This window comes from Bombina bombina, chromosome 11 (assembly GCF_027579735.1).
Source record: "Bombina bombina isolate aBomBom1 chromosome 11, aBomBom1.pri, whole genome shotgun sequence".
NCBI classification, from domain to species: Eukaryota; Metazoa; Chordata; class Amphibia; order Anura; family Bombinatoridae; genus Bombina; species Bombina bombina.
Genome location: NC_069509.1, coordinates 127812546 through 127839047, shown reverse-complemented (window position 1 = coordinate 127839047; position 26502 = coordinate 127812546). Strand labels below are relative to the sequence as shown.

Sequence of the window (26502 nt, the reverse complement as noted above, 5' to 3'; positions counted from 1 at the left end):
ACATGCTAGCACTCGAGGAATATAGTTACTACAAAAGAAAACAGATCGGCACTTTTGCAGATATTAAATTTCTCTGGGAAGAACTAACTACACGGCAGGTCCCTTTACGTAGGCCAATAACATAAAGTCCCTTCTCTCCCTATTTACCTGTCTCTCTCTTCGTTTCCTCTTATATCTCTTGTTGACGCTGATCTCGGGGGCCCCCCCCCCCCCTTGGAAGGAATGGTGGTTCCAAAGTTTATAGTTAAGTTTATCGTTACAAAGTTATGAGAATAATTTCACCAAGGAGCAATGAAACTACACACCTATGTGTTAACATCATCCAAATCGTTACATTGGGAGAAGACTGTAAAAGACTATATTTATGTAATTGATGTCTCTTAATTTTCTATTTCTCTTCCATGCTCTGTACATTATTTTATTTTTGTGGATGACAATAAAGCTCTTTGAAAAAAAAAAAAAAAAAAAAAAAAAAAAAAAGAAACACCACATAGTGTTTCTTAAACTAGCCATGTGGGTTAATAACCCTTAAACAAGCCACAAAGACCCATTAAAGTCCCTCAAAAAACGTTATATTTGTAATTAAACCAAAACGTTTTTTCCTATTAGTGTCACCAGTAACTATGAGCCCCTTATGCAAGCTTGGATTCCTATTTTACTGAATACAGCTTACCTTTCCCTCATGGGGATATTGCCAGCCTTTTCTAGAAATAACACAGTCTGTCTAGAAAAAAATAGACTGAACATACCTTAATGCAGTTTAGCCTGCAAACTGTTCCCCCAACTGAAGTTTTCCTGTACTCTTCAGCCCTTGTGAGAACAGCAGTGGATCTTAGTTACAAAATGCTAAGATCATAATCCTCCTTGCAGAAATCTTCACCCCTTTTCTGCCAGAGAGTAAATAGTACACATCGGTACCATTTAAAATAACAAACTTTTGCTTGAGAAAATAAAAACTAAAATTTTTGTCACCACACTCACTTTACCCTTCCTAGCAGTTAAGCAGGCAAAGAGAATGACTGGGGGGCGGAGCTAAGGGAGGAGCTATATAGACAGCTCTGCTGAGGGTGCTCTCTTTGCCACTTCCTGTAGGGAAGGAGAATATCCCACAAGTACGGATGAATCCATGGACTTGATACATCTTACAAGAGAAACTAACATTTTTGTCACCACACTCACTTTACCCTTCCTAGCAGTTAAGCAGGAAAAGAAAATGACTGGGGGGCGGAGCTAAGGGAGGAGCTATATAGACAGCACTACTGTGGGTGCTCTCTTTGCCACTTCCTGTAGGGAAGGAGAATATCCCACAAGTATGGATGAATCTGTGGACTCGATACATCTTACAAGAGAAAACATCAGTGTAAGCAGGAACCTCTAGGAATCTGTCCATTTTACACAATTTCTCTGGAACTACAATAGGGTCACAATCATTGAGAGTCTCTAAAACCTCCCTGAGCAATAAGCGGAGGTGTTCTAGTTTAAATTTAAAAGCTGTCATATCTGAATCTGTCTGAGGGAACATATTTCCTTAATCAGAAATCTCTCCCTCAGCCAGCAAATCCCTCACTTCAGAACATTGTGAGGGTACATCGGATATGGCTAATAAAGCGTCAGAGGGCTCAGCGTTTGTTCTCACCCCAGACCTACTGCGCTTCCCCTGCAACCCAGGCAGCTTAGATAAAACCTCTGTGAGGGTATTATTCATAACTGCAGCCATATCTTGCAGGGTGAAAGAATTAGACGCACTAGAAGAACTTGGCGTCGCTTGTGCGGGCGTTAACGGTTGTGACACTTGGGGAGAATTAGATGGCAAAACCTGATTCTCTTCTGGCTGAGAATCATCCTGCGACATACTTTTAGTAGCTAAAATATGTTCTTTACAATTTATTGACCTTTCAGTGCATGAGGGACACATTCTAAGTGGAGGTTCCACAATGGCTTCTAAACATATTGAACATTGACTTTCCTCAATGTCAGACATGTTGAACAGGCTAGTAATGACTACAAACAAGCATGCAAACACTTTACTTAGTGAAAATAATAACAATCTTAAAAAACGGTACTGCACCTTTAAGAGAAAAAAAGCATACACGTTCTGCAAAACAGCCTAAACATGCACCAAATTTTTCAAAATTTTGTATGTAGACACAATATAGGTAGTTAAGATTGCACCACAATTTTTTTTTAACAATTAACCCCTTAATTTGCAAACCGGATCGAAAATAGGCCCAGATCCGGAAAAAAACACTCTCAGCACCTTGCCACAGCCCTGCTGTGGCCCTACCTGCTGCCCTCAGGGATCGAAAATGTGGGGTAAAATCTTTGATTTGGCCCAAAACATACACCAGGGCCCTCAAGAGTTAGAGTTTGCTGCTTGCTGATAAAAATAACTGCGCATCTGAGGCGCGAAAATAGGCCCCGCCCATCTCAATGTCTCCACAGCCTTAAAGAACCGCACCAGAGCGGTTATAACTAGCCATGTGGGTTCTGAGACCCAAAAGTTAAGCCAGGTGTGCCCTTAATAAAGTTTGCCCAAAACGTTATTGCCCACAAAAACGTTAAACCACTCCCAAATCAAAAAACGTTTGCTCACAAACATTTGCAATTCAGTGTCAACCATATTTGTAATTGGCCCCATATGTAAGCTAAGTAATGCCCTTCTTTTAGATTTACACTGTCAGAATTTGAGATCTCACCCTCAGAAGCTACTGAGGCATCCTCCTCATCCGTCACCTTATTGTCAAAAATATACTTAGATTTCCTCTTGCGCTTCCCAAACATGGGAAAGGCAGATGAAGCCGCAGATACCGCAGACAATATCTGAGCGTCAAAATCTGATGGAAAATATACGCCTCCAGGAGGCTGAGAGAAACTGTAGGGCACTGTATGTGATGCCATAGAGGCTTGGGACTTTGAGGAGAAAGCTGTGGCATATCCTGAACAGCATTGTCCTGAGAGACAATAGGCTCCTATGAAGTCTTCCACAGCCGTCACAGCCGAGAATTTGCAGAGAATGACACCGCTCCGCTCAGCATATTCCAGCCAACTCACAAAACTAACAGTAACAGGGCAAAGAGTCTCACAGTCAGCAAGTTAACACTATAACTTGTCCCAAACACATAACTACAATTAAAATAATACCCATCAGGAACCATCCCACACATAAGGGAACGTTAATCCCAAGTCTCCCACACATACAAAGTGCCTGCACACTGCCCAAATAAATCCTTACCAAGGATTGAATATGTCCTAATAAAATATGCTGAAATAAGAATCCTGATAAGTGCAAGTCCCCAGTACCTAGAAGACAAAAACAGAATTTATGCTTACCTGATAAATTACTTTCTCCAACGGTGTGTCTGGTCCACGGCGTCATCCATTACTTGTGGGAAATATTCTCCCCCACAGGGAAAGGCAAGGAGAGCACACAGCAAGAGCTGTCCATATAGCTCCCCCTCTGGCTCCGCCCCCCAGTCATTCGACCGACGGTTAGGAGAAAATGGAGAAACTATAGGGTGCCGTGGTGACTGTAGTGTATAAAGAAAATTTTTTCAACCTGATTAAAAAACCAGGGCGGGCCGTGGACCGGACACACCGTTGGAGAAAGTAATTTATCAGGTAAGCATAAATTCTGTTTTCTCCAACATTGGTGTGTCCGGTCCACGGCGTCATCCATTACTTGTGGGAACCAATACCAAAGCTTTAGGACACGGATGAAGGGAGGGAGCAAATCAGGTTACCTAAACGGAAGGCACCACGGCTTGCAAAACCTTTCTCCCAAAAATAGCCTCCGAAGAAGCATAAGTATCAAATTTGTAGAATTTGGCAAAAGTGTGCAGAGAAGACCAAGTCGCTGCCTTACATATCTGGTCAACAGAAGCCTCGTTCTTGTAGGCCCATGTGGAAGCCACAGCCCTAGTAGAGTGAGCTGTGATACAGTCAGGAGGCTGCCGTCCGGCAGTCTCATAAGCCAAGCGGATAATGCTTTTCAGCCAGAAAGAGAGAGGTAGCAGTAGCTTTTTGACCTCTCCTCTTACCAGAGTAAACGACAAACAAAGATGAGGTTTGTCTAAAATCTTTTGTTGCTTCTAAATAGAACTTTAAAGCACGAACAACATCTAAATTGTGTAATAAACGTTCCTTCTTTGAAACTGGATTCGGACACAAAGAAGGAACAACTATTTCCTGGTTGATGTTCTTGTTGGAAACAACTTTTGGAAGAAAACCAGGCTTAGTACGCAAAACAACCTTATCTGAATGAAAAACCAGATATGGTGGATTACACTGCAAAGCAGATAATTCAGAAACTCTTCTAGCAGAAGAAATAGCAACCAAAAACAGAACTTTCCAAGATAATAACTTAATATCTATGGAATGTAAAGGTTCAAACGGAACCCCTTGAAGAACTGAAAGAACTAAATTTAGACTCCAAGGAGGAGTCATGGGTCTGTAAACAGGCTTGATTCTAACCAAAGCCTGAACAAAAAGCTTGTACATCTGGCAAAGCTGCCAGTCGTTTGTGCAACAAGACGGATAATGCAGAAATCTGTCCTTTTAGAGAACTAGCTGACAACCCTTTATCCAAACCTTCTTGGAGAAAGGAGAGAATCTTTGGAATTTTAATCTTACTCCAGGAGAATCCTTTGGATTCACACCAACAGATATATCTTTTCCATATTTTATGGTAAATCTTTCTAGTCACAGGTTTTCTGGCTTGGACCAGAGTATCTATCACAGAATTTGAAAACCCACGCTTGGATAAAATCAAGCGTTCAATTTCCAAGCAGTCAGCTGCAGAGAAACTAGATTTGGATGTTCGAATGGACCTTGTACTAGAAGATCCTGTCTCAAAGGTAGCTTCCATGGTGGAGCCGATGACATATTCACCAGGTCTGCATACCAAGTCCTGCGTGGCCACGCAGGAGCTATCAGAATCACCGAGGCCTTCTCCTGTTTGATCCTGGCTATGAGCCTGGGAAGGAGAGGAAACGGTGGAAACACATATGCTAGGTTGAACGACCAAGGCGCCACTAATGCATCCACTAGAGTCGCCTTGGGATCCCTGGATCTGGACCCGTAGCAAGGTATCTTGAAGTTCTGACGGGACGCCATTAGATCCATGTCTGGAATGCCCCATAATTGGGTTAACTGAGCAAAGACCTCCGGATGGAGTTCCCACTCCCCCGGATGGAAAGTCTGACTCCCAGTTGTCTACTCCTGGGATGTGAATAGCAGATAGATGGCAGGAGTGATTCTCTGCCCATTGGATTATCTTGGTTACTTCCTTCATCGCTAGGGAACTCTTTGTTCCCCCCTGATGATTGATGTACGCAACAGTCGTTATGTTGTCCGACTGAAATCTTATGAACCTGGCTTCCGCTAGCTGAGGCCAAGCCAGGAGCGCATTGAATATAGCTCTTAGTTCCAAAATGTTTATCGGGAGAAGCGACTCTTCCCGCGACCATAGGCCCTGAGCTTTCAGGGAGTCCCAGACCGCGCCCCACCCCAAGAGGCTGGCGTCGGTCGTGACGATGACCCACTCCGGTCTGCGGAAACTCATTCCCTGAGACAGGTGATCCTGGGTCAACCACCAGAGAAGTGAGTCCCTGGTTACCTGGTCTACTTGAATTTGGGGAGACAAGTCTGTATAGTCCCCATTCCACTGATTGAGCATGCATAGCTGTAATGGTCTTAGATGAATTCGAGCAAAAGGAACCACATCCATTGCTGCGACCATTAGTCCTATTACTTCCATGCATTGAGCTATGGAGGGTTGAGGAATAGAATGAAGAACTCGACAAGCTTTTAGAAGCTTTGCCTTTCTGACTTCTGTGAGAAAGATCTTCATTTCCACAGAATCTATTATTGTTCCCAGAAAAGGAACCCTTGTGGACGGTGACAGTGAACTTTTTTCTATGTTCACCTTCCACCCGTGAGATCTGAGAAAGGCCAACACAATGTCTGTATGAGCCCTCGCTTTGGAAAGGGACGACGCTTGGATTAGGATGTCGTCTAGATAAGGTGCTACAGCGATGCCCCTCGGCCTTAGGACCGCTAGAAGGGACCCTAGCACCTTTGTGAAAATTCTGGGAGCGGTGGCTAAACCGAATGGAAGAGCCACAAACTGGTAATGTTTGTCCAGAAAGGCGAACCTCAGGAACTGATGATGAGATTTGTGGATTGGGATATGCAGATACGCATCCTTTAGATCCACGGTAGTCAAAAATTGACCCTGCTGGATTGTCGTTAAGATTGTCCGAATGGTTTCCATCTTGAAGGATGGAACTCTGAGGAACTTGTTTAATATCTTTAAATCCAGAATTGGCCTGAAAGTTCCCTCTTTTTTGGGAACCACAAACAGGTTTGAGTAAAAACCTAGACCTTGTTCCCCGGAGGGGACTGGGTTTATCACTCCCATCTTTGATAGGTCTCTTACACAATGTAAGAATGCCTGTTTCTTTATCTGGTCTGAAGATAAGCGAGACAGGTGGAACCTTCCCTTTGGAGGAAGTCCCTTGAATTCTAACAGGTATCCCTTGGAAACTATCTCTAGTGCCCAGGGATCCAGAACATCTCTTGCCCAAGCCTGAGCGAAGAGAGATAGTCTGGTCTGCCCCCTACCAGATCCGGTCCCGGATCAGGGGCTACCCCTTCATGCTGTCTTGGTAGCAGCAGCAGGTTTCTTGGTTTGTTTACCCTTGTTCCAGCCTTGCATGGGCTTCCAAGCGGTTTGGGCTGGGCCGCATTACCTTCTTGTCTAGCGGCAGTGGAGTTATTAGCCGGTCCGTTCCTGAAATTGCGAAAGGAACGAAAATTAGACTTGTTCTTAGCCTTAAAAGGCCTATCCTGTGGGAGGGCATGGCCCTTACCCCCAGTGATGTCTGAAATAATTTCCTTCAATTCCAGCCCAAAAAGGGTCTAACCCTTGAAAGGAATATTCAGTAACTTAGTCTTGGACGACACATCTTCCGACCAGGATTTTAGCCAAAGCGCCCTCCGCGCTACTATAGCAAAACCTGAGTTTTTCGCCGCCAATTTCGTTATTTGAAAGGCGGCATCTAACATAAAGGAATTAGCTAACTTTAATGCGTGAATTCTGTCCATGACTTCTTCATAGGAAGTCTCTTTCTGGAGCGACCTTTCTAGTTCTTCGAACCAAAAGGACGCAGCTGAAGTGACAGTAATAACACACGTAGCTGGTTGAAGGATGAACCCTTGCTGAACAAAAATCTTTTTAAGCAATCCTTCCAATTTTTTATCCATAGGATCTTTGAAAGCGCAGCTGTCCTCTATAGGAATAGTTGTGCGCTTCGCTAGTGTTGAAACAGCTCCCTCAACCTTCGGGACCGTTTGCCATGCGTCCCTTCTAGGGTCTACTATGGGAAACATTTTCTTAAATATAGGAGGTGGGGCAAAGGGTACACCTGGCTTCTCCCACTCCTTTTCCACTATGTTCGCTACCCTCTTAGGTATTGGAAAAGCGTCATCGTGCACTGGGACCTCTAAAAATTTGTCCAATTTGCACAACTTCTCTGGTACTACCATGGAATCACAGTCATCCAGAGTAGCTAATACCTCCTTAAGCAAAGCGCGGAGATGTTCTAGTTTAAACTTAAATGCCACTAGATCAGGTTCTGCCTGTTGAGAAATTTTTCCTGAATCTGAAATTTCACCCTCAGACAGCCCTTCCCTTATAGCCAATTCTGATTGATGCGAGGGTAAAATAGATAAGGCATCGTCAGCGTCTGATTGTTCTTTTATCCTTTTTATCTGTATTTAAAACTGAACAATCACGCTTTCTCTGAAAAGCTGGCAGTTTGGATAAAAGATTTGCTATAGAATTATCCACTACTGCTGATAATTGTTGCATAGAAATAAGCACTGGCGCGCTAGGTGTCGCCTGCGCGGGCAAAGCTGGTGTAGACACAGAAGGAGAGGATGTAGAGCTATCCCCACTACCTTCATTAGATAAATCATCTTGGGCAACATTATGAAAAATAACAGAGCTGTCCTGATTTTGTTTGGACGCTATGGCGCAATTATCACAAACACTCGAAGGGGGAACCACATTTGTCTCTATACACACAGAACATAGGTTATCTGATGGAACAGACATGTTAAACAGATTTAGGCAGGCAAACAATGCAATAAAAACGATTTTAAACAAAAACGTTACTGTCTCTTTAAATAATAAAATGACACATTTATTTCTGAATGTTCAAAAAACTATGAAGGCAATATCCTTCAAAAATTTGGACCCCAGTGTCTTAGTGCTTAGAAAGTATTGCACAGCAAATATGGAGACTCTAGCTCTTAAAACAAGCAAACCGGAGCTAATTGTTGGATTTAACCGTTTTTATACACCACAATCCCAGCTACAGCCTTGCTGCAGCTTTTTACCTTCCTTAGGGGTCACCATTCACAGAAAAAAGCCTTTTGGAGTCACTTTCTGAACCACAGGACCCTCTCACATGAATCTGCATGCACTGCCTTGTAAATCAACTGTGCAGCTGAAGCACCAAAATGAGGCTTCCTCCCTCAGCACACTAGAGTGAAGGGGCCTTCCTGACTAGATTTAGGTGTCTAAAACAAGCCAGATCAATAAAAAACGTTCCCCAGTGTATGTGAGCTCATAAAATATTTCAAATGGTATAATATTGTAATAAAAACCAATCGATTTTGCCCCTAACAGTGTCTACCAGCATAAAAAACAAAAAGGGGAAGCCTGTTATCTTTTTTGCTGAGGTGAAAGAAAAATGGCTTACCTTTTCCCCTGAGGGGAAATATGACTGTCATCTAGCATTAGCCTGTGTTGTTAGGAGACTAGTCATACCTGAAGCAGATGAGTCTGCAAACTGTTACCCCCAACTGAAGTTCTCTTGTTTCAACAGTCCTGCGTGATAACAGTAATGGATTTTAGTTACTGGTGCTAAAATCATAGCCCTCTTAAACAGAAATCTTCATCACTTTTCTGTTATAGAGTAAATAGTACAAGCCAGCACTATTTTAAAATAACAAACTCTTGATAGAAGAATAAAAAACTACAACTAACACCACAAACTCCTCGCCATCCCCGTGGTAGATGCTACTTGTTCAGAGCGGCAAGGAGAATGACTGGGGGCGGAGCCAGAGGGGGAGCTATATGGACAGCTCTTGCTGTGTGCTCTCCTTGCCTTTCCCTGTGGGGAGAATATTTCCCACAAGTAATGGATGACGCCGTGGACCGGACACACCAATGTTGGAGAAAGCACTTACCTGCATATTCAGCTGTCTGGCAGGAAGACATCTCACAAGGCATGACAGGACACATACTCCTATTAGAGACCTGTAGAAAAAGAAAGAACAGAGTAACCAAACCTGGCTTTCTATACCAAGGGCAGCAAATATGTTAGAAAACAAAGCAAGGACCACCTCACCACTTTCTAATTGCTTAAAAGCCACCACTACTCTTACTCAAGAGGCTGATGTGGACACAGATAAACTCAAATCCTTGCTTCCAGGGAAAAGTACCCCAAAAAAAGGAAAAAATATCTTCAGACACCAACTTTACATCCTCCATTGCCAGAGGGAAAGAGAATGACTGGGGGTTATGGGTAAGGGAAGTGACACTTAACAGCTCTGCTGGGGCGCTCTTTGCCTTCTCCTGCTGGCCAGGAGTGAATATCCCACTAGTAATTGGAATGACGTTGTGGACTCTCCATGTCTTAGGAAAGAAAAGGAACAACTTTAGACTTGTAATACTTGACGGGGCAATTAAACATCAAGTGATAAACATTAAAAGGACTTACTTGTGCACAGGCTTCATAGAAGTCAGCTAAGAGGTCAAGAGCGCCGCCTTTTGTGTAAAAGCTGATTACATTTTTTATGATGTTAGGGTCACTGCGCCAGTTCAGAGACTGCAGGTAATTGCCTGCCATGATGTAGATTTCTCTCTGTCTTGAGACACGAGCAAAGAACACAATTTTCTCAGTGTCGCTAGATCTTAGTAAGGATCTCATGGCCTATTGAGGAAAAGACAAAAGGTAAAATCAGTGAAAAGTAATGATATGAAAATACTTCCTATGTACATAGAAAGTCCAAAAGACCTTAAAGCTGTACTTTTACATGCAACAAAATACTAATAGCCACAAAATCAATGGAGGCAAGTAATGATTCTGTTTGCAGGTTATCAAAGCTAAACATCTTTATAACATGTAAGGAAAGTGTGGCGCTTTAAGCTCCTCTTGCAAGATGTCTGTGGTTTTGTTTTGTTTTTTGTATGTTTTTTAAGATTCATATCACTTATCTGTTATGCAAAAAAGAGCCAGGAGTAATGTTTACATATATTTTAAGTAGTGATAGAAAGAGCTAGGCTTTGTCCAAAAAAGGAACTTGTTACTCATGAATCTAAAATCTACCAGGAATTGTAGGGTTATGGTGTAATCACATACATTAAGCAAATTAAATACATAAAAATATATCCCCATAATGTTTAAAACTGACTGATATAAAAGAGCCTGTTATAGATTGCCCATAGATATAGCTGCCCATACCTTTATTTTGTTCCCAGCCTGTGTATATTTTTTGGTGGCAAGGTGATAATTTCCTTGCCTCATACAGCAGTCAGCTATCCGCTCAAGAAGCTCCCTTCGTGCCTCATCGCTCAGCTCCTTAGAGGCTTCAGATACAGTCATCTTTTCAGCCATGTCCTCCGTAATAACAAGGTTTTGTTCAAGGCATAGCTGTAGAGCATCGTAGAACTATCGCGTAAAGAGAGATGTGGTTAGAATATATTATAAACCAAGGAAACACAAAACTCCCAATGAGTTGTCCCAGTCAAAATTAATACATATAATTCCTAGCCCACCACCATACAGTCTACGTTTGCTTTTCTATATCAGACGCACATTATTTGGTTCAATTATTAAACTGAAGTAAAGTATATGTTACACAAAGAATATGACGATTTCATGACTATCTGATTAGCGTTTTCACAAATGTGAAGGTAATTTAGCTAGCAGTTTAGCATTTTATGACTACAAAATTTTAATCATACCAACCTTGGGTCCCCACATGTTTTGGAACTACATTTCCCATGATGTTAAGACAGCCTAAAGAGTGTCTCAGCATCATGGGAAATGTAGTTCCAAGACATCTGGGTCCCAAGGTTGCTGACCCCTGATACCAACCACTCTTCTTCCTCGCTAAACTCGCAACTTGCAAGACTAACACAAGTTCTTCAGTCATTTATAAATACAATAATTTATTTGTTGTAAATTTTACTTTACATTGTTTTGTTTCTGTTTCTGTGCAAACCATGCCTGATAAAGTTTGTTCAAACTAACAGCTGGGAACAAACAAGACAACAACATATTAAACAGTAAACCGCTTCTAACTATGCAATATTTATGAGAGATTTGCCTTTTTAGCTGATAGCAGTAATTCAACAGCCTTCTCAAATTGACTATGCTCGATGAAGAACTCTGAGCAACGGGAAAGCAGAGCCGGGTTGGATTTCTCATTCAAATCCTCTGCAATCAACTGTAGTGCACCAAATTGTTCTGTGGCGAAAGCCAGCTCTAGGGCCTTCGAAATATGGCCTGCCTGAGAAGAGAAATTAGTGAAAGCACTGCATTATGGTCAAGCTATGACATTAAAAAGTGTAAAAAGCTACTTGTCAGTAACAAAGTTGAATATTTGCAATATAAGATTTTTTTTCACCAATTTTAAATCTTTACAAATGGGAAAACATAATTTGATTTAAAATGTGTGTTTCAGGAGCTCATGAACATTGATGCCAATTTAATAACAAATTCATTTTAATTCAGATTTTCTTTAAAGGGACAGTACTTTTTTTTTTTTAATCATCACACTTGGGGGTAGTAATCCTACAGAAAACATACATTTTTGCTTACCAGATAAATTCCTTTCCTTCCTGGCAGGGAAAGTTCACAACTTAATTCCTTACTGTTGGGAAATACAACAGCTGGCCACCAGGAAGAGGCAAAGACACCCCAGTGAAAGGCTTAAATATCCCTCCCACTTCCCCTATCCCCCAGTCATTCTGCCGACAGGCGGGGTCGTGGACTCTCCCTGCCAGGAAGGAAAGGAATTTATCTGGTAAGCATAAATTATGTTTTCCTTCCATAAGGCAGGGAGTGTCCATAACTTCATTCCTTAATGTTGGGAAAACTATACCCAAGCTCCAGAGGACACTGAATGAATAACGGGAGGGAACAGAAAAAAGAGGCGGACCCTATTCTGAGGGCACCACAGCCTGCAAAACTTTTCTCCCGAAAGCGGCTTCAAGGAAGCAAACACATCAAACTTGTAAAATTTTGAAAAAGTGTGTAAGGAGGACCAGGTAGCCGCCTTACAAATCTGATCCATTGAGGCTTTGTTCTTAAAAGCCCAGGAGGAAGCCACTGCTCTAGTGGAATGAGCCATAATTGTCTCAGGAGGCTGTCGTCCCGCTGTCTCATAAGCTAAGTGGATGACACTCCTCAACCAGAAGTCTTAGTAGCCTTCTGCCCCTTACGCTTCCCTGTATAGATGACAAACAAAGAAGAAGATTGTCTGAATTCCTTAGTAGCCTGAAGATAGACCTTCAAGGCACGAACCACATCTAGATTGTGAAGCAAAGGTTCCTTCACTGAAGAAGGATTAGGTAGGACAAAAGGAAGGAACAACAATCTCTTGATTAATGTTACGATCCGACACCACTTTAGGGAGGAACCTTAATTTAGTGCGTAAAACTGCCTTATCAGCATGAAAAAACAGATAAGCGGGGTCACATTGCAAAGCAGAAATCTCCGAAACTCTGCGTGCAGAGGCAATAGTCAACAAAAAAGGAACCTTCCAAGATAGCATTTTAATGTCAACAGTTTCCATAGGTTCAAATGGAGCCTGCTGCAAAACACTAAGAACAAGATTGAGGCTCCAATGCGGAGCCCCAGATTTAAACAAAGGTCTGATCCTAGTCAGAGCCTTAACAGAGGACTGCACATCCGGAAGTTTAGCCAATCTTTTGTGCAGTAATACTGACAGGGCCGATATCTGTCCCTTCAGGGAACTAGCAGAAAAACCCTTCTCCAGTCCATCCTGGAGAAAAGATAAAATTCTGGCAACCTTAACCTTATGCCAGGAAAAACCACACTCTTCACACCAGTACAAGTAAGTCCTCCACACTTTATGGTAGATACAATGAGTAGCTGGCTTACGAGCTTGAATCAGAGTGTCGATAACACTCTCAAAAAACCCTCTTTTGGCTAAGACTAAGCGTTCAATCTCCACGCAATCAGCCTTAGAGAAACTAGATTTTGATTAACAAAGGGACCCTGTATCAGCAAATCTCTACGACAAGGTAACCTCCACTGAGGAGATGAGGATATCCCCACCAGATCCGCAAACTACATCCTTCGCGGCCACGACGGAGCAATCAGAATTACTGATGCTTGCTTCTGCTTGATGTGAGTCACTACACGAGGGAGAAGCGGTAATGGAGGAAAAAGATATATGAGTCTGAACCTCCATGGCACTGATAGGGCATCTATCAATTCCGCCTGAGGATCCCTCGATCTTGACCCGTACCTGGGTAGCTTGGTATTGAGGCAGGATGCCATGAGATCTATCTCCGGCATCCCCCACTCGCTGCATATCTCTGCAAACACCTCGGTGGAGAGTCCATTCCCCTGGGTGAAAGGATTGCCTACTGAGGAAGTCCGCTTCCCAGTGGTCCAAACCCGGAATGTGGATCGCTGACAGCGTACATCTGTGAGCCTCCTCCCACTCTATTATCTGAGATACTTCTTTCATCGTTCCCCACTGATGGTTGATGTAGGCAACTGAGGTTATATTGTCTGATTGGAATCTGATAAACTGGGACGAATCCAGAAGGGGCCAAGCTTCAAGGTATTGAAGATTGCCCAAAGTTCCAAAATATTGATCAGAAGGGAAGACTCCTCCTGAGTCCACAGACATTGTGCCTTCTTGGCACCCCAAACGGCTCCCCATCTAATCCTCAAGGGGAGTGTCCACCTCAATGAGCTCCGACAGAGTGTCGCACCAGTAGGTAGCTGCTCCAGCAACTGTGGCAACAGTTGCCGCCGGTTGAAATAAAAACCCCATATGTTGAAACATCTTCCACAGAAAGGTTTCCATTTTATTTTCCATAGGCTCTCTAAAAGAAGAACTATCCTCCAGAGGGATAGTGGTATGCTTAGCCAGCGTAGAGATATCGCTATCCACCTTAGGGATGAAGCCCCACAAATCTAATTGAGAGTCAGGGACCGTAAATAATTTTTTAAAAGTAGACAAGGGGGAAAAAGAAGTTCCTATTCTTTCCCATTCATTACTAATAATGTTCGCCATCTTAAGTGGCACAGGAAAAGTCAGAGGGACCTTCCTGTCTTCATAAACTCTGTCTAATTTAGGGATCTTATGCTCCTCACTGAGTGTAGCCTCTGGAACCTCTAGCATAGACAGAACCTCCTTTAATAAAAAACACAGATGCTCAATTTTAAATCTAAAGGAGGGTTCCTCCGCTGAAGGAGGTTTAGAAACTGAAGTCTCTGACTCAGAAAGTTCACCCTCTGAAGCTACAGAGGTTAACTCATCCTCAGATAGCTGGGACATAGTAACTAAATCTGACAAATATTTAGATGACTCTAGGTCAGGAGAATTATGTTTAACCTTTCTCTTGCGTTTGTTAGAGCAAGGTAAGGCACTCAGGGCTGCAGACACCGTTGATTGTAACTGCGCTGTAAAGTCCGCTGGAAAACAGCTCAGTCAGATGGAGGATTAGTTGAGCTGCGGGGAACTGCATGTGGAGCGGGTAATGTAGAAAGGGTAGAAATTTCTCGGCACCCAGATTCCTGAGAAGTAGATGGCTCAGAGGGGCTTATAGCGCTATGAATATTATCAGGCTTGTCTCCCTTCTTAGACTTTAGAACAGTGCTTAGACAAATGGAACATAATTGAGCAGACAGGCAAACCACGGCCTCCTCACAAAATAAACAGGAATTATTAATCAGTACAGAAGGAGCGGAATCTTCTAATGTAGTATCAGAGTCCTCTATAGCTTTTTATATACCCACAGATGGACAAACAAAAAGAAACACTTTTATTTAAAAAACTGCACCTTTATACTCCCAATGGCTGGGGTACTCACCACCTCCTAGACCCAGACAGCTAACAGTGAAAAAGCTCTCCTCAGGAGTTATGTCTGCAGCAGGATATTAGGAAATGAAAAAGACTGCACACGGTCACATGGTGCGTAAGACAGGACTTCCCCTTCTATGGAAAAAGGGCGCTAAGCTATTATGAGTTGCACAACACTTCAAAAACGAAAGTGAAAACCTGTTTGTTCCAAGCCAAAAAACACACAGTCTATGAGACCAAAAAAACTCTCACATTAAGCAGATATAAAATCCCCAAGCTGTCCAAATAACCTCTCTGAAGGATATATTAACCCTTAATCCTATCGAGGTATAAAGGAGCCACACTGTGACCCCGTATAGTGTTTTAAAGTAGATATATAAAAACCCTCCAGGATCCATGCTGTGGAACAGTCACAGCCTCTCAAGTGTGACAGTCTTGCTGCGGCACTTTTGACATGGACTTGAGTGTGTAACAGCAAGCAGTGAAATTCGTCAACACTGATTACTCAGGAGCTGTTAGCAACAGTTTGGATGGGTTCGCAGAAAAACTTTCCCTGCATCTCCAGACTCTAACTTTCATCAATACTTTCACTGAGAGGTTGACATGATTACTTAAAACTCCAATCCTTTCTTGAAGGGAACATACCCATTACAGGACTATCCAAATCTTCTGACACTGCTCTGCCACCTCCTATAGTGACGAAAGGCAAATAATGACTGGGGGATAGGGGAAGTGGAGGGATATTTAAGCCTTTGGCTGGGGTGTCTTTGCCTCCTTCTGGTGGCCAGGTGTTGTATTTCCCAACAGTAAGGAATGAAGTCGTGGACTATCCCTGCCTTATGGAAGGAAAAGCATATAAAATAATTTACCTATATAACTATATAGTTCTTATAGACTTTAATGGTGGACTTTGTGCACTGTCACTGTTTTGTACAAGTTGCCTTGTTATATATTTGATGTGTTAATCAACCCGTCATATCTATAACAAGACATCTTGAACTGCAACTGCACACTCCGTTAGTAGGTCTGTGAAGTGGGAAGTATTTTAATGGACTTCTAATGAAATTCATTATTTGCATGTGATTACTTTATTAAAAAAAAATCTAGTGGCCACCTTTACTTTAAAGGGACAGTCAAGTCAAAAGTAAACTTTCATGATTCAGATAGGGCATGCAATTTTAAACAACTTTTCAATTTACTTTTATAATCAATTAGCTTTGTTCTCTTGGTATTCTTAGTTGAAAGCTAAACCTAGGTAGGCTCATATGCTAATTTCTAAGCCCTTGAAGGTCGCATATTATCTGAATGCTTTTCACAGTTATTCAAATGTAGAGGGCGTTAGTTCATTGTGCTCACACCCGTGGAGTTATTTAAGAGTCAGCACTAATTGACTAAAATGCAAGTCTGTCAAAAGAACTGAAATAAGGGGGCAGTCTGCAGAGGCTTAGATACAAGGTATTTACAGAGGTAAAAAATATATTAATATAACCATGTTATATTAACCAAAACTAGGGAATGGTAATAAAGGGATTATCTATCTTTTAAAAAATAAAAATTCTTGAGTAGACTATCCCTTTAATGAAGTAATTAAAAAAAAAACAGAATTTATGCTTACCTGATAAATTACTTTCTCCAACGGTGTGTCCGGTCCACGGCGTCATCCTTACTTGTGGGATATTCTCTTCCCCAACAGGAAATGGCAAAGAGTCCCAGCAAAGCTGGTCACATGATCCCTCCTAGGCTCCGCCCACCCCAGTCATTCGACCGACGGACAGGAGGAAATATATATAGGAGAAACCATATGATACCGTGGTGACTGTAGTTAGAGAAAATAATTCATCAGACCTGATTAAAAAACCAGGGCGGGCCGTGGACCGGACACACCGTTGGAGAAAGTAATTTATCAGGTAAGCATAAATTCTGTTTTCTCCAACATTGGTGTGTCCGGTCCACGGCGTCATCCTTACTTGTGGGAACCAATACCAAAGCTTTAGGACACGGATGAAGGGAGGGAGCAAATCAGGTCACCTAAATGGAAGGCACCACGGCTTGCAAAACCTTTCTCCCAAAAATAGCCAACGAAGAAGCAAAAGTATCAAATTTGTAAAATTTGGCAAAAGTGTGCAGTGAAGACCAAGTCGCTGCCTTACATATCTGGTCAACAGAAGCCTCGTTCTTGAAGGCCCATGTGGAAGCCACAGCCCTAGTGGAGTGAGCTGTGATTCTTTCAGGAGGCTGCCGTCCGGCAGTCTCATAAGCCAATCGGATAATGCTTTTAAGCCAAAAGGAAAGAGAGGTAGAAGTCGCTTTTTGACCTCTCCTTTTACCAGAATAAACAACAAACAAGGAAGATGTTTGTCTGAAATCTTTAGTAGCCTCTAAATAGAATTTTAGAGCACGGACTACGTCCAAATTGTGTAACAAACGTTCCTTCTTTGAAACTGGATTCGGACACAAAGAAGGTACAACTATCTCCTGGTTAATACTTTTGTTGGAAACAACTTTCGGAAGAAAACCAGGCTTAGTACGCAAAACCACCTTATCTGCATGGAACACCAGATAGGGCGGAGAACACTGCAGAGCAGATAACTCTGAAACTCTTCTAGCAGAAGAAATTGCAACCAAAAACAAAACTTTCCAAGATAATAACTTAATATCTACGGAATGTAAGGGTTCAAACGGAACCCCTTGAAGAACTGAAAGAACTAGATTTAGACTCCAGGGAGGAGTCAAAGGTCTGTAAACAGGCTTGATCCTAACCAGAGCCTGAACAAATGCTTGAACATCTGGCACAGCTGCCAGTCTTTTGTGAAGTAAAACAGATAACGCAGAGATCTGTCCCTTCAGAGAACTTGCAGATAATCCTTTCTCCAAACCTTCTTGTAGAAAGGATAGAATCTTAGGAATTTTTATCTTTTTCCATGGGAATCCTTTAGATTCACACCAACAGATATATTTTTTCCATATTTTATGGTAAATTTTTCTAGTTACAGGCTTTCTAGCCTGAATCAGAGTATCTATTACAGAATCTGAAAACCCACGCTTTGATAAAATCAAGCGTTCAATCTCCAAGCCGTCAGTTGGAGGGAAACCAGATTCGGATGTTCGAATGGACCCTGAACAAGAAGGTCCTGTCTCAAAGGTAGCTTCCATGGTGGAGCCGATGACATATTCACCAGGTCTGCATACCAAGTCCTGCGTGGCCACGCAGGAGCTATCCAGATCACCGAGGCCCTCTCCTGATTGATCCTGGCTACCAGCCTGGGGATGAGAGGAAACGGTGGGAATACATAAGCTAGGTTGAAGGTCCAAGGTGCTACTAGTGCATCTACTAGGGTCGCCTTGGGATCCCTGGATCTGGACCCGTAGCAAGGAACCTTGAAGTTCTGACGAGACGCCATCAGATCCATGTCTGGAATGCCCCATAATTGAGTTATTTGGGCAAAGATTTCCGGATGGAGTTCCCACTCCCCCGGATGGAATGTCTGACGACTCAGAAAATCCGCTTCCCAATTTTCCACTCCTGGGATGTGGATCGCAGACAAGTGGCAGGAGTGATCCTCCGCCCATTGAATTATCTTGGTCACTTCTTTCATCGCCAGGGAAGTCCTTGTTCCCCCCTGATGATTGATATATGCAACGGTCGTCATGTTGTCTGACTGAAACCTTATGAATTTGGCCTTTGCTAGTTGAGGCCAAGCTCTGGGAGCATTGAATATCGCTCTCAGTTCCAGAATGTTTATCGGGAGAAGAGACTCTTCCCGAGACCATAGACCCTGAGCTTTCAGGGATTCCCAGACCGCGCCCCAGCCCACTAGGCTGGCGTCGGTCGTGACAATGACCCACTCTGGTCTGCGGAAGCTCATTCCCTGTGATAGATTGTCCAGGGTCAGCCACCAACGGAGTGAATCTCTGGTCTTTTGATCTACTTGAATCGTCGGAGACAAGTCTGTATAATCCCCATTCCACTGTCTGAGCATGCACAGTTGTAATGGTCTTAGATGAATTTGTGCAAAAGGAACTATGTCCATTGTTGCAACCATCAATCCTATTACTTCCATGCACTGCGCTATGGAAGGACGAGGAACAAAATGAAGTACTTGACAAGAGCTTAGAAGTTTTGATTTTCTGACCTCTGTCAGAAAAATCCTCATTTCTAAGGAATCTATTATTGTTCCCAAGAAGGGAACTCTTGTTGACGGGGACAGAGAACTTTTTTCTTTGTTCACCTTCCATCCGTGAGATCTGAGAAAGGCTAGGACGATGTCCGTATGAGCCTTTGCTTTTGACAGGGACAACGCTTGAATCAGGATGTCGTCCAAGTAAGGTACTACTGCAATGCCCCTTGGTCTTAGAACCGCTAGAAGGGACCCTAGTACCTTTGTGAAAATCCTTGGAGCAGTGGCTAATCCAAATGGAAGTGCCACAAACTGGTAATGCTTGTCCAGAAAAGCGAACCTTAGGAACTGATGATGTTCCTTGTGGATAGGAATATGTAGGTACGCATCCTTTAAATCCACGGTAGTCATAAATTGATTTTCCTGGATAGAAGGTAGGATCGTTCGAATAGTTTCCATTTTGAACGATGGTACCCTGAGAAATTTGTTTAGGATCTTTATATCCAAAATTGGTCTGAATGTTCCCTCTTTTTTGGGAACTATGAACAGATTGGAATAAAATCCCATTCCTTGTTCTCTTATTGGAACTGGATGTATCACTCCCATCTTTAACAGGTCTTCTACACAATGTAAGAATGCCTGTCTCTTTATTTGGTTTGAAGATAATTGAGACCTGTGGAACCTTCCCCTTGGGGGTAGTTCCTTGAATTCCAGGAGATAACCTTGAGAAACTATTTCTAGCGCCCAAGGATCCTGAACATCTCTTGCCCAAGCCTGAGCAAAGAGAGAAAGTCTGCCCCCCACTAGATCCGGTCCCGGATCGGGGGCTATCCCTTCATGCTGTTTTGGTAGCAGTGGTAGGCTTCTTGGCCTGCTTACCCTTGTTCCAGCCTTGCATTGGTTTCCAGGCTGGTTTGGGTTGTGAAGTATTACCCTCTTGCTTAGAGGATACAGAATTAGAGACTGGTCCGTTTCTGCGAAAGGGACGAAAATTAGGCTTATTATTAGCCTTAAAAGACCTATCCTGTGGGAGGGCGTGGCCCTTTCCCCCAGTGATGTCTGAAATAATCTCCTTCAAATCAGGTCCAAATAATGTTTTACCTTTGAAAGGAATGTTAAGCAATTTTGTCTTGGAAGACACATCCGCTGACCAAGACTTTAGCCAAAGCACTCTGCGCGCCACGACAGCAAACCCTGAATTTTTCGCCGCTAATCTAGCTAATTGCAAAGCGGCATCTAAAACAAAAGAGTTAGCCAATTTAAGTGCTTGAACTCTGTCCATAACCTCCTCATACGAAGATTCTTTACTGAGCGATTTTTCTAGTTCCTCGAACCAGAAACACGCTGCCGTAGTGACAGGAACAATGCATGAAATTGGTTGTAGAAGGTAACCTTGCTGTACAAAAATCTTTTTAAGCAAACCCTCTAATTTCTTATCCATAGGATCTTTGAAAGCACAACTATCTTCGATAGGAATAGTAGTGCGTTTGTTTAGAGTAGAAACCGCCCCCTCGACCTTGGGGACTGTCTGCCATAAGTCCTTTCTGGGGTCGACTATAGGAAATAATTTCTTAAATATAGGGGGGGGAACAAAAGGTATGCCGGGCCTTTCCCACTCTTTATTTACTATGTCCGCCACCCGCTTGGGTATAGGAAAAGCGTCGGGGGGCACCGGAACCTCTAGGAACTTGTCCATCTTACATAATTTCTCTGGAATGACCAAATTGTCACAATCATCCAGAGTAGATAACACCTCCTTAAGCAGTGCGCGGAGATGTTCTAATTTAAATTTAAATGTCACAACATCAGGTTCAGCTTGATGAGAAATTTTTCCTGAATCTGAAATTTCTCCATCAGACAAAACCTCCCTCATGGCCCCTTGAGATTGGTGTGAGGGTATGTCAGAACAGTTATCATCAGCGTCCTCTTGCTCTTCAGTGTTTAAAACAGAGCAATCGCGCTTTCTCTGATAAGTAGGCATTTTGGATAAAAGATTTGCTATGGAGTTATCCATTACAGCCGTTAATTGTTGCATGGTAATAAGTATTGGTGCACTAGATGTACTAGGGGCCTCCTGTGTGGGCATAACTGGTGTAGACACAGTAGGGGATGATGTAGTATCATGTTTACTCCCCTCATTTGAGGAATCATCTTGGGCAATATCATTATCTGTTGCAATACTGTCCTTACTTTGTTTGGACACTATGGCACAATTATCACATAAATTTAAATGGGGAGACACATTGGCTTTCATACATATAGAACATAGCTTATCTGATGGTACAGACATGTTAAACAGGCTTAAACTTGTCAACAAAGCACAAAAAACGTTTTAAAATAAAACCGTTACTGTCACTTTAAATTTCAAACTGAAAACACTTTATTACTGAATATGTGAAAAAGTATGAAGGAATTGTTCAAAATTCACCAAAATTTCACCACAGTGTCTTAAAGCATTAAAAGTATTGCACACCAAATTTCAGAGCTTTAACCCTTAAATTAACGGAACCGGAGCCGTTTTTACATTTAACCCCTATACAGTCCCAGAATGAGGCTCTGTCTATAACTAGAAAGGCCCCCATCTGAAAAAGGTGTCCAACACAGTGCCTGCCGTTTTTCTAAAAGTTCCCCAAGATTATAATACCAATAATTAGTTAGAATCTGCATAATATGCCTAGTAAAGCAATTGTTTTAGCCCAGAAAAATGTCTACCAGTTTTTAAGCCCTTTTTGAAGCCCTTTATTCTTTTATGTTTAACTAAGAAAATGGCTTACTGGTCCCCATGAGGGGAAATGACAGCCTTCCAGCATTACATGGTCTTGTTAGAAATATGGCTAGTCATACCTTAAGCAGAAAAGACTGCTAACTGTTTCCCCCAACTGAAGTTACTTCATCTCAACAGTCCTGTGTGGAAACAGCAATTGATTTCAGTTACTGTCTGCTAAAATCATCTTCCTCTTACAAACAGAAATCTTCATCCTTTTCTGTTTCAGAGTAAATAGTACATACCAGCACTATTTTAAAATAACAAACACTTGATAGAAGAATAAAACTACATTTAAACACCAAAAAACTCTTAACCATCTCCGTGGAGATGTTGCCTGTGCAACGGCAAAGAGAATGACTGGGGTGGGCGGAGCCTAGGAGGGATCATGTGACCAGCTTTGCTGGGACTCTTTGCCATTTCCTGTTGGGGAAGAGAATATCCCACAAGTAAGGATGACGCCGTGGACCGGACACACCAATGTTGGAGAAATACATCTTTAAAACCAGGTAATCAAGAGAACTTAAAGGGACACAACGGTCAGTGAGATGGTAGGGTTACATTCTGCCACAGTTTGAAAGACACAGCATAAAAGTAGGCAGCATTAGCCTGTTTTTGTTTATAATAAAAGTCACCACATTTGGCATCATGTAGACACACCCTCTGATCTCACAGCTTATAAAGGTGCTTATTGGTGAGTACGTACTGTGCACTAGATTGTCTGTCTATTATACAATGGCACAAAATTGCTAAGTGCTCTCTCAGATCACCACCAGGAGGCATTTTCGAGGTGCAGCACTATGGACCATTAATAGCATCTAATCTTCTCATTTTTACCTTGTGGAAAAGCATGACAGCCCTATCCATCTGTTCTCCCCTCTCCTCATAATATCTGGCAGCTTCCATCATGTCTTCAGGATTGCTTAGCAAAGCCAGGTTCATTAGTTGGTCATCAAGGTTATTTTCCTGCATAGAATAAAAATAAAATATTTAGCTTTCTGTTGGCTGAGTACAAATGGGTGTATGTGGTTGTGTTTCTGCTAGCAATAATATAATACACAGTCAGATGAAACAATAAGGAGAGGATAATGTAATTAAACATATAAGTATATGGCTCATGTTATAAGTGTTAATAAACTTATTGTTAATTTTGTTTATGTAAAAAAAGTTCAAAATAAACAGCCTTAGTGCCAGGACTTGTGTATTTACTGCAATTTAAGGATAAGCTAAATTAAGTTTGAGGATAGCTAAAGGGACAGTAACGTCCAAATTAAACTTTTATGATTGCGCATTGTTAAACAACTTTTCAATTTACTTTTATTTGTTTTGTTCTCTTAGTCAACTTTGTTGAAAAGTACAGCTGGGAAGGATCAGGAGCAGAAGTGCACTACTGGGAGATAGCTGCCGATTGGTGGCTGAATATATATGCCTGTTCTCATTGGCTCACCTGCTGTGTTCAACAAAAGATACCAAGAGAATGAATCTAATTTGCTAATGAAAGTAAATTGGAAAGTTGTTAAAACTGATATACTCTACATGAATCATGAAATAATCATTTTGGATTTAATGCATAACCTGGACATTTGTGAACTACCCTTAAGTATAAGCATTTGCCACCTCTACTGGATCTTTATCCCTTGAATTAACCACATCTTCTATTAAGGAGCGTTTCTGCAAATTACATCTGCAACTACTACCCTCCATATTCAGACTATTCCTTGTTCTAATGTTCCGCTTTCTACGAATAATGCGATTATCCTTGATTTGATTAATTCACTAAATATAATAACATTTATTTTTTTCCTGATTCAGATAGAGCGTGCCATTTTAAAAAAACAAAAACATTCTTATTTACTTCTATTATCACATATTCTTTGTACTCTTTTGTTGACCAGCAGGGATGTAAGCTCAGGAGCGTGCACAAGTCTAGAGCACTATATGGCAGCTGTTTTGCAATGTTTTCCATATGTAAGAGTACTAGATGGCAGCACTAATTCCTTCTGTGTAGTGCGACCTAGATAACCCTTCAACAAAGAATAGCTTGGGAATCAAGCAAATTCGATGATAGAAGTAAATTGGAAACGTCTTTTAAAAATGTATTTTCTGTTTTAATCACAAAAGAAAATGTTTTAACCCCTTGACCCAATATGATGTATAGTGGAATGGGTCCTACACTGCAGAAGTAAACATTTAAAGGGACATTAAACCCAAACATTTTATTTCATGATTCAGATAGAGCATGCAATTTTAAACAACTTCCTAATTTACTTATCTATTTTGCTTCATTCTCTTGATATTCTTTGCTGAAAAGCATATCTACATAGGCTCAGTAGCTGCTGATTGGTCACTGCACAAAAATGCCTCAAGTGATTGGCTCACCAATGTCCATTTCTATTTACTCAACAAAAGATATCTAAAGAATGAAGCAAATTAGATAATAGAAGTAAATGTGAATGTTGTTTAAAATTGTATTCTGTACCTGAATCATGAAAGAAAATTGTTGGGTTTAATGTCGCTTTAAGAGAGAGGGAGGGATGGGGAGCTACACTACAGAAACAAATGTGGAATAGGGGGGGGCAAGCAAATCATTGCCAGAGAGGGTAGGTGTAGGGACCACTACAATAGAGAAAAAAAGGTATATATTAGGTACTGGCAAACAGCTGCCAGTACCAAAGAAGGCCGCCTTTAGTGGGAGGGCTAGAGAGCTATTTGGGGGGATCAGGGAGGTGGGAGGGTTGAGGAGGGTAACTACGCTGCAGAAAAAAATACTGCATACTGGTAGACTGTCTGCCAGTACTTAAGATGGTGGGGATGAGTGTGGGTGGGGAGAGAGCTGTTTGCAAAGCCATGTATGTCTTCTATTTCTGAACAAAGGGGATCCCAGTGAAGCTTTTACAATCATTTGTGTCATGATTGCACAAGCGGTATATAAATAATTTCAGTGAGAAATCCAAAGTTTGTGAAAAAGTTAATGATTCTTTTTATTTGATCGCATTTGGTGGTGGAATGGTGGAATAAAATATACCAAAATGGGCCTAGATCAATACCTTTGGTTGTCTTTTTAAAAAAAATAAAAATATATATATATATTTTTGACAGGTAAATAAAAAAAACCCCAAAGCTCTATTTCTGTTTAAATGGAAGGATATCAAAAGTACTAAAAATAATCCGGTATTTTGGGCAATTCCTAGTAGCGAAAGGGTTAAACATAGTATAGGTTATAATCCCCACATGTTTACATGATATTCAAGATAAGGTCTAACGAGTGATATATAAAATGTCATAAGATCTTCACTTTTTCTGCTGCTAATACCAATTCTTATACAATCAAGTATTCTACTGGCGTTGCCTGCTGCACCACTGCAATGTATACCAAACTGTAACTACTTAAGGCCCAGTTCTCTTCCATTAATATCAGTGAATTGTCATTAAGTCTACAGTTAACATTGCATCTGAAATACTGAAACACTTTTGCACAGACTTTGATTTTAGATATCAAAGTTTTGGTAATATGATTATCATTGTGGTATATCCCACAGGAAGTTCATCCTAAGGTTATTACTGCTTTAGTAGTCCTGGGAAAACCAAGGGCATTCAAAAAAATTTGCCCCAGATATCACTTTACAGATTTTTGCTTGCTAAAAGCGATACGCCTAGATTATGAGTTTTGAGCGCTATAGGGAAATTAACAAACGTAACAAAAGTGGCGTTATTTAATCCCCTATAGCGCTGCCATTACAAGTTTTAAAAAACCTGGCTTGTGCGGTCGATATGGGGTTTTTAAGCTCCATACCGCACCAAAAACAAGCGCTGTTTTGACGTGCTCGTGCACGCTTTCCCCATAGACATCAATGGGGAGAGCGGGTCAGAAAAAAGTCTAACACCTGCGATTGCAGAAAGAAAAGTTCTGTAACACAGCCCCATTGATGTCTATAGGGAAATAAAAATACAGTTTAAACCTAATACCCTAACATAAACCCCACGTCTTAACACCCCTAATCTGCTGCCCCCGACATTGCCGACGCCTGCCTACAGTTATTAACCCCTAATCTGCCGCTCCCGATATATATCGCCGCCACCTAAATAAAGGTATTAACCCCTAATCTGCCGCTCCCGATATCGCTGCCACTATACTAAAGTTATTAACCCATATTCCCCTGCACCCCAACATCGCCCACACTATAATAAATCTATTAACCCCTAATTTGCCGCTCCCCGACATCGCCGCAACTAAATAAAGCTATAAACCTCTGGCCTCCCACATCACTACCACTAAATAAACCTATTAACCCCTAAACCGCCAGCCCCCCACATCGCAACAACCTAAATGAAACTATTAACCCCTAAACCTAACCCTAACGTAACCCTAACACCCCCTAACTTTAACATAATTAAAATAGAGCTAAATTAAACTTACAATTATTAACTAAATAAACATATTAACCCCTAAACCGCCAGCCCTCCACATTGCAACAAACTAAA

At 41.7% G+C, this 26502-nt stretch overlaps 1 protein-coding gene across 1 annotated transcript in view; it reads right to left on the bottom strand.

Moving 5' to 3' along the window:
• IFT140 (intraflagellar transport 140) overlaps window positions 1-26502 on the bottom strand; it is a 519705-nt gene that overhangs the window by 41484 nt on the left and 451719 nt on the right. Inside the window, exons 23-26 of the mRNA XM_053694547.1 lie at window positions 22858-22986; window positions 11401-11583; window positions 10533-10739; window positions 9789-10001 (exon numbers count right to left, since the gene is read on the bottom strand). Coding sequence (XP_053550522.1) covers window positions 9789-10001; window positions 10533-10739; window positions 11401-11583; window positions 22858-22986 — 732 coding nt within the window. The remainder of the gene's footprint in view (window positions 1-9788; window positions 10002-10532; window positions 10740-11400; window positions 11584-22857; window positions 22987-26502) is intronic.